General features: G+C 51.9%; 1 protein-coding gene across 5 annotated transcripts in view; it reads left to right on the top strand.

The window, feature by feature from the left end:
* UBASH3A (ubiquitin associated and SH3 domain containing A) overlaps positions 1–13,927 on the top strand; it is a 40,076-nt gene that overhangs the window by 7,196 nt on the left and 18,953 nt on the right. For all 5 annotated transcript variants that reach the window (XM_053903037.1, XM_053903036.1, XM_053903040.1 and 2 more), the window contains exons 4-7: positions 9–207; positions 3,622–3,791; positions 4,762–4,970; positions 13,300–13,426. In XM_053903037.1, the coding sequence (XP_053759012.1) occupies positions 9–207; positions 3,622–3,791; positions 4,762–4,970; positions 13,300–13,426 (705 nt within the window). The remainder of the gene's footprint in view (positions 1–8; positions 208–3,621; positions 3,792–4,761; positions 4,971–13,299; positions 13,427–13,927) is intronic.

Raw genomic sequence — 13,927 nt, 5'->3', positions numbered from 1 at the left:
TCCCCTAGTGCGAGGACCACAAAGTGGAGTGTCTGTACGAGGCTCTAAAGAGAGCCGGGGACAGGGTCCGGGGTTCCTTCCCCTTGGTCGTCCCTCTGGCTCTCCATTCTTCCATCAGCTACCTGGGCTTCTTCGTGAGCGACAGCCCTGCCGATGTCATCCGGGAATTCGCCACGACGTTCGCCATGGAAGTGGCTGTCTTGGCAGGTAGGTTGCACACGAAGGGCGCGGTTGACGGGGACGGACTGCTCTGTGTCCGGGGCCGTGCTCTGCTCCTCAGGCGCCGTGGGCCAGCCGCGGGGGGAGCGGGCTGCGGGCTGCGGGCTGCTCCTTGCTGCCGCCGGCTGGGCTGGGCTCAGGGGACGCAGGCGCCCTGGCCCAGGACGTTTCCATCGCCACCTCTCCCTTTTCAGCCAGCGCCTCCAACGTGGCCTTGCTCTGGGGCTGAACAGCTTAGCCGGAGCTAAATCTAATGAGCCAGGAGGTCCTTCAGAAGGAAAGCAGACTCTGAGAGCAGAGGCCACCTTTTCTCCAAGTGGGAATACCTTTGTCTGCATCGATACGGGTTTTCAGAACACTGGGTGCGCTCCAGCTGCCTGGAAAACTGTCCCAGGAGGAGACCTTCAGTGGTCACGTGATGACGGTGGATTACAGGCTGGTTCCCACACGGGGACGTCCGAGGCTCCCCAGCCCCATGCCCGCCTTGGGCAGATGCCCTCCCGGGGTCAGTGCTGTGTGTAAAACACAAGTCCTAGTTGGTTTCTGTTGATGTTTTAGGGAAGACCATAGTCCTTTCTCCATGGCCTCTCGGGGAAGGATCGTCGAGATTCACTTTGAGAATCTTTGAGCCTCCCTTTTTCCCCAACCCCTGCGCTGGTCTGGAGACAGGATCCGGCTGGGGTTCACGGGAGGGACTCTGGACTTGACCTCAGAAGACGAGCGTCTCTCCCTCGTCTCTGGTTAGCGCTGGGCCTTCATCAAGTCACATCAGCCCCAGAAGTCGCTCTTTCTCTGCAAATCGGCGAGGACTCTGGCCCTTCAAACAACGCAGCCGGTTTCTGTGGAGTTTCCCCCTCGGTCCTGGCACACAGAAGAAGTGCAGTGTTGTGGTGACTCCCGGCACCCTGGTGGAGAGACGCCGCCCTACCCCTCCGCAGGTGTCGAGGCCCCTTCTGATCTGGCCACGCCAGGAGGTCACTGAATCCCGGATTTCCACTTGGGGGCTGGCCTCTGGGCTCCGGGGTCCTATTCGCTGGACGATTAGCAGCTTACCCCGTGGCTTTGTGGATTGGCGTCCTTTATAGAAACAAGAGTCGGGTGACGGCTCTTTGGTCTCCTTGCGGCCAAAAGGACAAGGTGGTCTCGTCCTGCCCTGCCCCGTCAGCCCCTCGCCTCAAGGCAGACAGGGCACCTCCCTTACGCACCGCATCCCCTAGTTGGGTCTCACTGGCCCCATTTTAAAAATGAAGAGACTGAAGCCGGCGAAGGGGAACATTCCTGTCCAAGGCCATTGGCGCGTGTCCCCTAAAATTCCTGTCCACCCTGAACCTTAGAAACAGGCTTTATTTGGAAACAGGGGCTCTGCAGACACAATTAGTTAAAATGAAGCCAGACTGGGAGCCAGACTGGAGGGTGGGGTCTAAATTCAGCGACTGGTGGTCCTATGAGAGACGAGAGAACACAGAGACACAGGGGTGGAGGCCATGGGGAGGACGCAGGGACGCAAGGATGCGGCCACACGCCAGGGACCACCCGGAGCCCCAGGAGCTGGGCGCAGCAGGGAGGGGCCTCCCCAGAGCCTTCAGAGGGGGCGCAGCCCTGCGGACGCCTGCAGACTTCTGGCCTCCAGACTGCGAGAGAGCACCTTTGTGTGGTTTTAAGCTCCCCAGTTTGTGGCCATTTGTGACTACAGCCCCCGGAAAGCAACAGGGTCCCCTAAGCGGGGGTCGGAGTAAGAACCTCAGTCCAGCTCGGTCTTGCTCGGCCCCACCCGGGTTCAGGCTGACCGGCCCTGGGATCCGCCAGGGAGGCTCCGACCCCACGGCTCTCGCCCTGCCCTCCACGCCTGTGCCCTGGCCTGACCCCAAAGGGCTGGGAGGGGCCGGCCAGCTTCATTGTGTCCCCATCAGGGCATCTGTGTCTGTCCCTAGAGACACGCCCCCGGAGGCAAGGGCTGGGGAGAGCGGACAAGACAAGGGCCCACGCAGAAGCCACGTGTGGTTCACGGATGACAACCGGCGTGGATCTTTCCCGGGCCACACTGACTCACGTGGCCAGGTGGTCCTCCCCCCACTGCCGAAGCACCCAAGAAAAGAATTTCCCCGCCACCCACACATGCTCTCAATTTATGCCTCTCACCTCGGCGGTTTCTTGTTTGCCGCTGAAGTCTCGTGTAGCGGATGGGAGACATCACTGGGCCACCAGGTCTGGGCCCAGGAAGCAAGTGCAACATCCGGGCCACGTTCCAGGGGAGAACAGGGCCTGTCTGTTGGTATGTGTTGCCCGGGGGAGAGGTGTCCGGTAACCAGTAGTTATGAAAAGACTCCCGGAGATGTGAATCAAGAGACAGGTTTCAGCGCCGCCCCAGCAGGTGGCCCTCACTGTCCTCAAGCCGCCCCTGTGCAAATGCAAGCTCTTCCCAAGGTCGCCCCACCAGGAGAGGAGGGTGGCTCTAAAGCCAGGCCTACGTGACGCCAAAGTCCGCGTTCCCGTCGGTCACCGCCTCCCCCAAACACAAACTACTTTGTGGCCCAGAGGCCGTCAGATCCTGGCTGACCTCAGGGCCCTGGAATGAGGACCAGGAGGGCAGGATCCACCAGGGCGGAGGCCTCCCAAAGACACCAGGGACCGACCACTCCGAGGGCTCCCTGCTTCGCCAAAGTGAGCGAAATGTGAGAGATGCCGTCATGTTTGACACAGTTGGGTTCCCTGTGGCATTTTCTTCCCGAGACTCTGCAGCAGAACCAAAACCATCGGCCCAGAGCTCAAGGCTACAAGTCCAGGCAGCTGGGTAGTGTGTGCGCCCCGGAAAATGAACGGAGAAGCTGTGACTACATCCCCTTTAATCAGAGGTTCGGGCCACTGGCTTGCAAACTGATAGGCTCCAAACACCCGGACCCATATCTCCACCCCTCCTTCTTCCTCCTCCTTATAGGATTTGCAGTACCCAGCTATGTCCTCTATAAGCTGAACTCTGGGGGGTGTCTGGGGGGCTCAGTCGGTTGAACGTCTGACTTCAGCTCAGGTCATGATCTCACGGTTCATGGGTTCCAGCCCCGCATCGGTCTCTGTGCTCACAGATCGGAGCCTGGAGCCTGCTTTGGATTCTGTGTCTGCCTCTCTCTCTGCCCCTCCCCTGATCATGCTCGCTTGCTCTATCTCTCTTTCTCTCTCTCTCTCTCTCAAAAGTGAATAGACATTACAAAATTTTTTAAGCTGAACTCTGTGAAATGGCACAATCTGGGGGGAAGGAGGGGGCAGTGGCAGGAGGCACCAGGCAGACAGGCTTCGCTTACGAGCCCTGGGCACGTAGCCGTCGTGGATGCATAGCCACCCCACACGCGCAGCGCCCACGGTGGGGGTAAAAGCGCCCACCATCCTCGTGTTGACCTGGTTTCGCAGACTGCACCGTGAAGCCCTGCGCCAAGCAGCTGCACCTGACCCTGGCCCACAAGTTCTACCCCCACCACCAGAGGACGCTGGAGCAGCTGGCCAGAGCCATCCAGCCAGGCCACAGCTGCCAGTGGACCGCCGTGCTGTACTCCCGAGACATGCGCTTCGTGCACTACCAGGTGAGCGAACCCAGGCCGGGAGCCTCGGCCGGAGTGGCCCTGGCCAGGCGGTTGGACTGGACACTCCCCAGGAGAGCCGATGGCGGCCCACCGGTAGATAGAGCACTTACCCCCAGGAGCCCTCCTCCTCTGGAGGTATTTCAGGGAAAGGAAGTCCTTCTACTATTTTTTTTTAACTCATTCCTATTTTTGCGCAAATTTAGAACTAGTATTCTTTTATGTATGAATGGCAGACACAAAAAAGTTTGAAAAAAAACACCAGTACCATTTCTGGCAATAAAAAGTGGACTATTGCAAAAATTTATGAGTACATGGTGTTGCTTATTAATTTGCTTAAATGACGATTTCAATGAAACCTCACGCAAGACTTCCTCCCCCAAGATGGATGGTTTAAATGGAAAGCATGCAGTGCTCCTTTCAGACCCGTGGAAGTAGCATGGACGAATCCACCGTGTTCCGTGTTGTCTGAAAGGCTATAAATAACCTTATGCCAAGGGAGGTGGATGTGAATGTCTAATTCTGCTCTAAGATCTTTCATATTAGAAATAAGTAGTAATAAGAGATGATAGATATAGGTGGATAGATAGATGAATAGATAATTGATAGATGTGGATAGATAGATAGATAATAGATACGAATAAATAGGTAGAAAGATTAGATAGATAAGATAAATGGATGGATGGACGGATGGATGGATAGATACATAGATACATAGATAGATACATAGACAGATGATAGATAGATGATAGGTAAATACCAGAATTCATTTCCAAACCTATCCAAAGAATTCTGTGCCATAGTCTGTCATCGGCTACTATCTGTCACCCGACACAAGCCTGGACAGGCCCCAGAGTCGTAGAGCACAACCGGGGAGCCTGGGGGCAAAGGGCAGATGTCATCCCTCTCGCGCTGCCATCTTTCCCAGCCCAAGTCCATGCTTGAGACATGAAAACGCTCGCGTCTTTTCCAGACCCTCAGGGCCCTATTTCAGTACAAACCCCAGAACGAAGACGAGCTGACACTAAGTCCGGGCGACTACATCTTCGTGGACCCCACCCAGCAGGAGGAAACCAGCAAGGGCTGGGTGATTGGGACCTCCCAGCGGACCGGCTGCCGGGGCTTCCTGCCCGAGAACTACACGGAACAAGCCAATGAGTCTGACACTTGGGTCAAGCACAGGTGAGTGCTGCCTCTAGCGGCAGCCCAAACGTCTTCTCTCTGATTAGCATCCAAGAACGTCCCTCGGAAAACAGTGGTTGCCGTGTGCTTGTAGACCATTCCATCACTGGAAAGAAAATTGCCTTCTCCATGCTGGTGACATTATCCCTGCAGGTATACAGTAAATATCTTGGCCGATCCATGGTTTTCTGCAAATAATGCTCAGAAAGCATGAATTGCTCTATGTGGCTTCTGAGATCGTAATCCCAAAACGACTGTAAAAACTTCCATATTATGGACCTGACAGATTATATCAGAGAGCCCGAGCTTGGCTTTACCTAGCCTTCGGCTCAGCGTTGTCAATTGTCAAGTCCGAAGGTCCATTACCAGTTTTCTACTGCTCTATAGCAGATGACCGTGAACTCCCCAGCTAAAGCAACACACATTTACTACCTCATACTTTTCCTGCAGCAGGCATCCGGGCACGGCTTAGCTCGGGGTCTCTCGAGGCCACATTCAGGTTTCGGCCGGGGCTGGGGATTTACCTGAAGCCCAGGGTCCTCCCCCAAGCTCACGTGGTGTTGGCAGAACGCATCTCCCAGAAGCCGTGGGGCTCCTGGTGGCTTCTTCGCGTTCAGCTGGAGAAATCTCTTCATTTTATCACTTTTAGCCTCGTCTGGAGAGGCTGGGGTTGCTCAGAGTCATTAGGTACCGGTTCCTTTTGTCCCATTTACTTCCCTCCATTAATCTCTTTCCTCACATGTGTTACTGTGAGCAACAAAAGGAAACCGGTGCTTGGAAATATTCTTAGCGACGCAACCAACTTCACTCAACGTGCTGCCACTACATGGTAGGGATCCCCCTTCCTCCAGTTTCCTGGAACGTGTGACTCTCACCAGCATCCATAAGACCACGAAGAGTCTGTCCAAAGTAATTTTTTTAGCGTGTGTCTCAAAATTCTCCCCACCTCCACCCACGGCTCAGTCCCAGAGCTGCTCCCGTATTTTAGGTATTTGTCACAGCAGCACCCCACGCTTAATACCAAGTTGAGGAGCAGTTAAGGTTTAGCCAGAGAAGCAGTAATTTATATACATATCCACACATACAATAGAAATGCACTTATAAAATATAGAACATTTTGTATTTAACATACAAAAAATTATTTATTAATAATGTAATAATTTCTATTTACATCATATTATTTATATATAATGTATGGCCGTGTTACACACCACACACACACACATTTAAGGAATTGCCGTGTGTGACTGTTGGGGCTAGCTAAGCAAGGATGGGCAGGCAAGAAAGGAGGGAGGGGACCACAAACGTTGGAAGCCATGACTCACGGAAGCGCTTGTCTGCCTCTGACAATTGGGGAGGAAGCCCCCCAGGCAGGTGGGAGAATGGTTGCAGGCACAGCTGCTATTTGGAATCACTGAGCTCAAGGAAGCCCTGAGCCTTTTTTAAAGACCTTCCAATGAAAGAAGTCAGGTTCCCCTCCCCCCCCACCCAGGATAATCTCCCTTTTCATTAATTTAAAGTCTGCCGACCGGGACTTTAATAGCATCTGCAAAATCTCTGCACAGCAGCACCCAGCTTAGTGTTTGGTTGGATAGCCAGGAAAAGGTGTGTGTATGCTTCCCACCACGACCTAAACTTCCCCTAAAAGAGACCGTTAAATCATGAAACAATGTATTAGTGAAATAAATTAGGATATATCCGTATAACACAATACTTGCAGTCTTTAAAAAGGGTCACAAGAAAGTATTTTACGTGCTGATATGAGAAAATCCAAGATAGGTTGCAGAACGCAGTGTATATTACAGAGCTATTTGTGGGGAAGGGTAAAGTAAAAAACCATTGTCTTTACATATATGTGCTTAATATGGATTTATATGCATGCCTGTGCCTAAACACTGCCCGGAAAAGAGAATCTCTAGAAACTTCCCACAGTGGTCCCCTGGGAGTTGGGAAAGGGGCTGGGGAAGAGAAAAGGACTTGGGGAAGGGACTTCACTCTCTACCATCCATGATTTGTAAGTATTTGAACCATATATATATATATATATATATATATATATATATGCATTACTTATTCAAAATATAAATTCATCCATTTTAAATTTGAAGAAAAGAATATAAGGACATGGGGTCAAAGAGACAATAAAGGGGGAGAAGTCAGACAAATCCAGGGCTAGGTTGCAGCCAGCATGCATGCTGTGAGATCCCTTCCCACACCTGATGCAAAAGGGACACAGCTTCCACAGAATGGTCACGGCCAACCAAGATGAGGTAGACCAGTTGTCTGCGAGAAACACCACCGTGCAAGGGCAGACATGGCCATGAGTCCTGTGGGCTACCACAAAGTCATGGGCCATTGGTGCCACAAGGGACTGCAGAGATAATCCAATAGAGCCTCCTGTCCTGGAGAGTCGAGGACACTCCGGCCCAGGGAGGTGGGGAGGCTGGATGATGTCACACCATTAAGGAAGCACTTGTTTCCCTTGAGAACCAACTCCATCCACCATCCAGTCCAATGAACTGTTTAAGAAATCAGGAGATTCTGGTTATACCCTAACGGACCGTCACAGTTCCAGGAAGGGTGAGGCAGGTCCTTCACTCCCTGCTCAGGATGTGAGAGCTTCACTGCCACCAGGAAGTTGGCAAACCGAGGTATTTCTAGAACTACATGGCAAAGACTCTGTAGAAGATGAGTTTTTGGCTCCTACATTTTTTGCTTCACAATTAATCCTCCAGCTACCTGTGGCCAACGTAACCACTCTGGACTTTACCCCTGACATTTCTGGGACTATTCTTCCTAAAGACACGTTTCCCTTATGAATTAATAAATACTAAGAACAATCAAAACAAAAAGAGAGAAAAATAAGTCGTAGTAGGCTCAGCGATGGGGTGTCTGACTGGCCATGTTCTGGAAGCACCCCCATCCCCTCTGGGAGCTTTCAGGACTCCCACTTGGCATGTGCAACCACTGGCCTTACAGTGCCCGAGGACAGATGTGCACGTGCACCGGGAGCAGCCCCTACCTGCCAGAGGAGACACCCTTCTCGGTATGAGGTTGCATAGGTATGTTCTACCTATGCACATCTAGGTGTGTTCATTGCTTGGTGATTGAAACATCAGTCACCCATCACCAATACAATGCCAGCCTTTTCAAAATGGTCCCAGGCGTCTTTGGATTCACTGGGCAACAAAATCGCCCCCCAAAAATCTGTCCACGGCCTTGAAGAAGGAGATCAGAGGGGACAAGCATGATACGATGAGGGAATGTCTTCCTGGTTCAGAGTGGTTTTCAATGCTCTACATAAAAGAATGGATATAGCATAATCTAGAACAAACAGCAGAGAGGTTTTGAAGGTTAGAGCTCAGAGAAGAGTTTGTCCTCTGGGCAGGGTGAGAAGCTTTTCAAAACTAAAGCCACACCTGTCCAGTAATTTCCAAAGCCACAGAGCGAGTCGGTGGCAAATATCTCAGACGTAATAAAGGCACTGTCATGGGCTGAATCGTCTGCCCCAAATTTCTATGTTGAAGTCCTGGCCCCCAGCACCCCAGAACGTGACTATAGAGACGGGATCTTCACAGAGGTGATTAGGGTAGAATGAGGTCCCTAAGGTTGTCCTTCCCCAATCTGACCAGTGTCCCTGTGAGAAGAGGGGATGAAGACACAGACACATGCAGAGGAACGACTGTATGAGGACACGGTGAGGACAGCATCCACACCTCCAAGACAAAGGCCTCAGGAAGAGCCAGCCCCGCCCACACCTGGATCTTGGACCTTGAACTCCAGCCCTGAGACAGTAAATGTCTGTGGTTTCAGCCACCTGGTCTGTGGCGCCTTGTTATAGCTGCCCCAGGAATCTACTATGAGGATGTGGTCCACACAACCCCACAGACTGCAGTTACGCCCCTTTTAAAAGCCACGGCGAATTTACACCCATCTATTTTCATGGTGTAAGTTGGCCATTAAGTAGTTCTCTTAAGTTCAAGAGAAAATCCGAACTACTTAAATGTTCAGTTATTTCCTTTCTCCTCTCGTCGTAATCTTGATTATATTTCCTTTGCTGGGGGGCCCGGGTGGCTCAGTCGGTTAAGCGTCTGACTCTTGACCTCAGCTCAAGTCTTGAACTCAGGGTCGTGAGTTCAAGTCCCACGTTGGGCTCTGCCCTGGGTGTGAAGGCTACTCTGAAACAAAAACTTGCGTCTGACAGACAGGCAAAAAACAATTTGGTTTTCTCTCCGACTGTAGACTTCACAGATGTTATTTATAGATAAGGAGGCTCCGCTGTCTGTGAGGTAGAACACTGGCAGGATGTGCCAGTCCCTCCCCCCCACCCCCGCCCCGGAAGAGGAAACCCACGACGTTTCCTTTGTCAGTGGGAGACTGCGAATGGGGCCTCTGCTACGGGAGGAGGGGAGAATGTCAGCGGTCTGGACGTGGATTCCAGTGTTCTTGGTCCACTTATGGCCAACGAGAGCCCGCACCTCTCAGGAGCCGGCCACCGACACTGTGACAATACATGAGCAGAAGAAATCCATGTGACCTGGATCCCGCCAGTGGGAGTTTCCAGCACAAGGCAGGGCAACAACCCGAAAATAGAAGGTACAACTTGCAGACATTTTGAGAAGTGCACTCGCCAAGTCAAAACGCCACGCAGGCACGAGTGGTCCAGGGCACGAGGCGGTGTCTGTGGGAGGCCGGTGGCCAGAGCCTGGGGTGCAGGGGGCATGATCCCGGGGAGCCCCAGAATCTGGCCCGGGTCAGGTCTCAGCACGAACTTGTGGGGGCTAGCGGTGAGCGCGGGCGAATCGGGGACATGACGTCTGTATGGGAGAAATACAGACGTTCACACACGGGCCGAGGAAGTACAAACACACCACGTCCATGACTGAGGAAGAAGAATCGTGAATGTATCGATTCCTCTCGGATTCACTTCCAGGTTTAATGAAATTGCAGGAAACGATCCCAACGGAATCATTTGCTGGAACTCTACCGAATGGTTGAAAAGTTTATCTGGAAGAATGTACAGGAGAAGAGCTGAGAAAACTTTGAAAAATAAGAATAATGAGAAGAGATAGTTACTCTAGGATATTAAAAACCTATTATAAACCGACGATATAGTCCTGGATCGAGGGAAAGAGAAAAACAGATCAGTGGCACAAAACAGATACCAGAGCGGGGAACCTGGCCTGTCAGGAAGTTTACAACCTGCTTGACACATCAGAAGCAGAGGAAGAAACAGGCATAAAATGAATGGTATTTTATGTGGCCTCAGCTCATACACAGAACTCCATTCCCGACAAAGATGAGAATTGAACGGAAGCAGAAAATCATGTCAGGTAGAATGCACTTGAAATGAATGTATTTCTGATTTCTACACTGAGGGGAGCTTTGAAAGCATACAAGTAGCGGAAGGAGTCTTTTTTGTGTGTTTATTTTTGAGAGAGCACAAGCAGGGGAGGGGCAGAGAGAGAGGGAGACCCAGAATCCGAAGCAGGCTCCGAGCTGGCAGCACAGAGCCCGACGCGGGGCTCAAACTCACGAACAGTGAGATCATGACCTGAGCCGAAGTCTGACGCTTAACTGACGGAGCCATCCAGGCGCCCCCAGGAGGAGTCTTGATCAGAGACCTAGCAGATCGGTCTTTAACACTGACTGTTAAAGGCTTAGAATTTAAGGGTTTGGGGTGTTAAGAACAATGAAGTACACTACAGTCGGAAGGGCAGGAGGAGAGCAATGCTCTTTGGAGCACAGGAATGAGGACGATGAGCCCTGATCGGTCATCCCCATGAGCACATCACCTCCCCTTCTCTCCCTCCGTGACCACACCGGCTGTGGCCAGGGTGTCCGCCCTCCGGATGATTCGTTTCTGACGTTTTCGTTTCACCCAGAGGTCACCTACCGTATTCTTCACTCTTGGCCACAGTGACAGGTGAACAGTCAGAAGAGAGGCCACCAGCTCTGGCCACCAGGCCACCCGCCCACCTGCAGCCTGGGCCCACGTGCCCTTCTCCCCCATCAGACCACACCGGGCTTTTGGAATTCCTGCCCAGGGTTCCACGGCGCCCCACACCCCGGGCCCCCAGGCATCCCACGCCCTCCGAGGGCTCCGCTCCAGCATCTGCCCTTCCTAAGACTCTCCCCCCGTCATTCCCTCCAGCAAACAAACACACCGCTATCCTTAAAAACAAACTCAAGCACAAGCCCTTTTTTCTTGTTTCCCTTTCTAGCTACTGCTCCTCTTCTCCACTCAGATTGTAGATTTTTTAAATTAGATTAATTAATTAATTTCATCATAAGTATATTCTTTGATCCCCATCGTCTAGTAACCCATCCCCCACCCACCTCCCCTCTAGTGACCATCAGTTTGCTCTCTGCAGTTGAGTCTGTTTCTTGATTTGTCTCTCTCTCTCTCTCTTTTTTCCCCCTTTGCTCATTTGTTTCGTTTCCCAAATTCCACATGAGTGAGGTCATACGGTATTTGGCTTTCTCTGACTGATTGATTTCACTCAGCATAATACCCTCCAGCTCCATCCACACTGTTGCAAATGGCAAGATTTCATTCTTTTTGATGGCTGAGTAATACTCCATTGTATCTATATACCACATCTTCTTTATCCATTCATCAGCTGGTGGACACTTGGGCTCTCTCCGTAATTTGGCTACTGTAGATAATGCTGCTATAAACATAGGGGTGCACATATCCCTTTGAATTCGTGTTTTGTGTTTGGGGGGTAAATACCCAGTAGCACAATTACTGGATCGATGGGTAATTCTATTTTTAACTTTCCGAAGAACTTCCGTACTGTTTTCCAGAGCGGCTGCACCAGTTTGCATTCCCACCAACGGTGCACGAGGGCTCCCCTTTCTCCACATCCTTGCCAACACCTGCTGTTTCTTGTTGTTAATTTTAGCCAGTCTGACAGGTCAAAACCACTGTGGTTTTGATTTGCATTTGCCTGATGATGAGTGATGATGAGCATCTTTTCATGTGTCTGTTGGCCGCCTGAACGTCTTCTTTGGAGACATGTCTCTTTGTGTCTTCTGCCCATTTTTAGTTGGATTATTTGGTTGTTGACTATAGATTATTTTTATATTTATTTTTTTAAGTTTGTTACTTTTATTTTGAGAGAGAGAGAGAGCATGCACACAGGAGGGGCAAAGAGAGAAAGAGAGAGACAGAATCCCATGCAGACTCCACACTGTCAGCACAGAGCCCGACACAGGGCTTGAGCTCACAAACCATGAGATCGTGACCCAAGCCGAAATCAAGTCAGAGGCTCAACTGACTAAGCCACCCAGGTGCCCCGACTGTAGATTATTTCAACATAGAATTTATAAACATGATTTCTCCTTTGATAATTTCCCGTTGGGAACTTGGCCAGTTTCTTGCTCGTGGAGCAGGCAGATGCCCTTCTCTGTCCTCCTCTGGCCGCTCTCCCTGTTCCTTCCAGACATTCACTTGGGGCACCTGCATGGCCCCTCTCATGTTGAGGAGCTCACACCCCTCTATTTAGCTGTGACTTTTCCCCTCCGTCCTTCCCAGGCCACCTGGAGGCGTGCCCACCTCACAGCATCTCTCTTGGTTGGTCGGACAGGTAGTGATCTCTTCCCTGCGTCCCACCCCTTTCCTCCGTGTTTCCCTAGATCTTAATGTGTCTCTTCACTGCTTATTCATTCTTATATCCCAGCCACACCTATCTTCCCACCGTTGGCTATTTCAGAAGGTGAATCTACGAGGACATGGTACTGGGTTGCCTGGACCACCTTACCGCACAACAGACCCCGGGGGCGGAAAACACCCGCATCTATTCTGTCAGGGTCACAGGCTGCAAGTCCAGGATCAGGGTGTCGGCAGGCCTGGTTCCTCCAGAGGCCCCTCTCTTTGGTGTGTAGACGGCCACGTTCCTGGTGCTTCTTCATGGTCTTTCCTCTGTGCCAGCATCCGTGTGTTTCTCTGTACCTCCTGGTCTCTTCTTATAATATAGAATCGGGCCACACTGCTGACCACATTTTACCGTAATTACTTCTTTAAAGACCCCGTTTCCAATAAAGTCACGCTCTGAGGTACTGGGGGTCAGGACTCCAAATGTCAAGGAGACACGGCTCAGCCCATAACCGGTGGCGACAGTGATGACGGACGACCAAGATTTACTCGGGGTTTGTTATGCGCTGAGCACTGAGCTCCTTGAACACACCATCGTGTTGTGTCCTCGACAATGACCTTACCTGCCCATCTTGTCGTGAACATTCCCACACACACGCGTGACCAGATGCGGGCAGGTCACTTCCCAATGCCTTCATGACAAGAGCACCCTCGTTTCTTCCTCCACAGGACGTACACCTTCAGCCTGGCCATGGACCTGGCCTCCAGAAAGGACGGGGAAGCCAGCAGCAGGCGAAACGGAGAACCGCACCCTCCACAGACGCCGAGGGACGTTAGCAGCATCCAGGCTTTACAGGTGACAGAATTCCCTGCTTTACAAGGTGAACGAAGGGAAACCACACTTTATGTCAACTCCCTGGGAGACTCAGGCCCTCGGGTACGGCTACAGACCCGGGGGGCAGAGGGATGGACGCCCCATAGCTGTGAGCCGGGCTGCAAGCCCCTCACGGCAGCCTGCTGGGCATTGCAAGAACACAAAGCATGTGTCTGTCATTCTGTCAGTAATGATGCCAGGACATAAGGCAGGGAAAACGCAGGCACACAGCCCTACCCAGAATCCCGGACTCTTATACCAATGATCTCAGCAAGTTGTGTGACCCTGAAGAAGCCACCTCCCCCAGAGCCCCAAAAGTTGGAGGTTCTGAGCTTTCAAGCCTGCACTGGGAGAGAGGATGCTGGTGCTCGGTAATCGTGAGGGCCAGAGGCCACAGGGCCAGGCATTGGGGCACAGCAAGGGCACGGGGGACCTGCCACCTGCAAGGCGTACGTGCATGGGTGAAGGCTGCCCGCAGGACCT

This window comes from Panthera pardus, unplaced genomic scaffold (assembly GCF_024362965.1).
Source record: "Panthera pardus isolate Hobbes unplaced genomic scaffold, ASM2436296v1 HiC_scaffold_16, whole genome shotgun sequence".
NCBI lineage: Eukaryota > Metazoa > Chordata > Mammalia > Carnivora > Felidae > Panthera > Panthera pardus.
The sequence above is the reverse complement of the archived record's forward strand: the minus strand, read 5'-3'. Positions and strand labels throughout refer to the sequence as shown.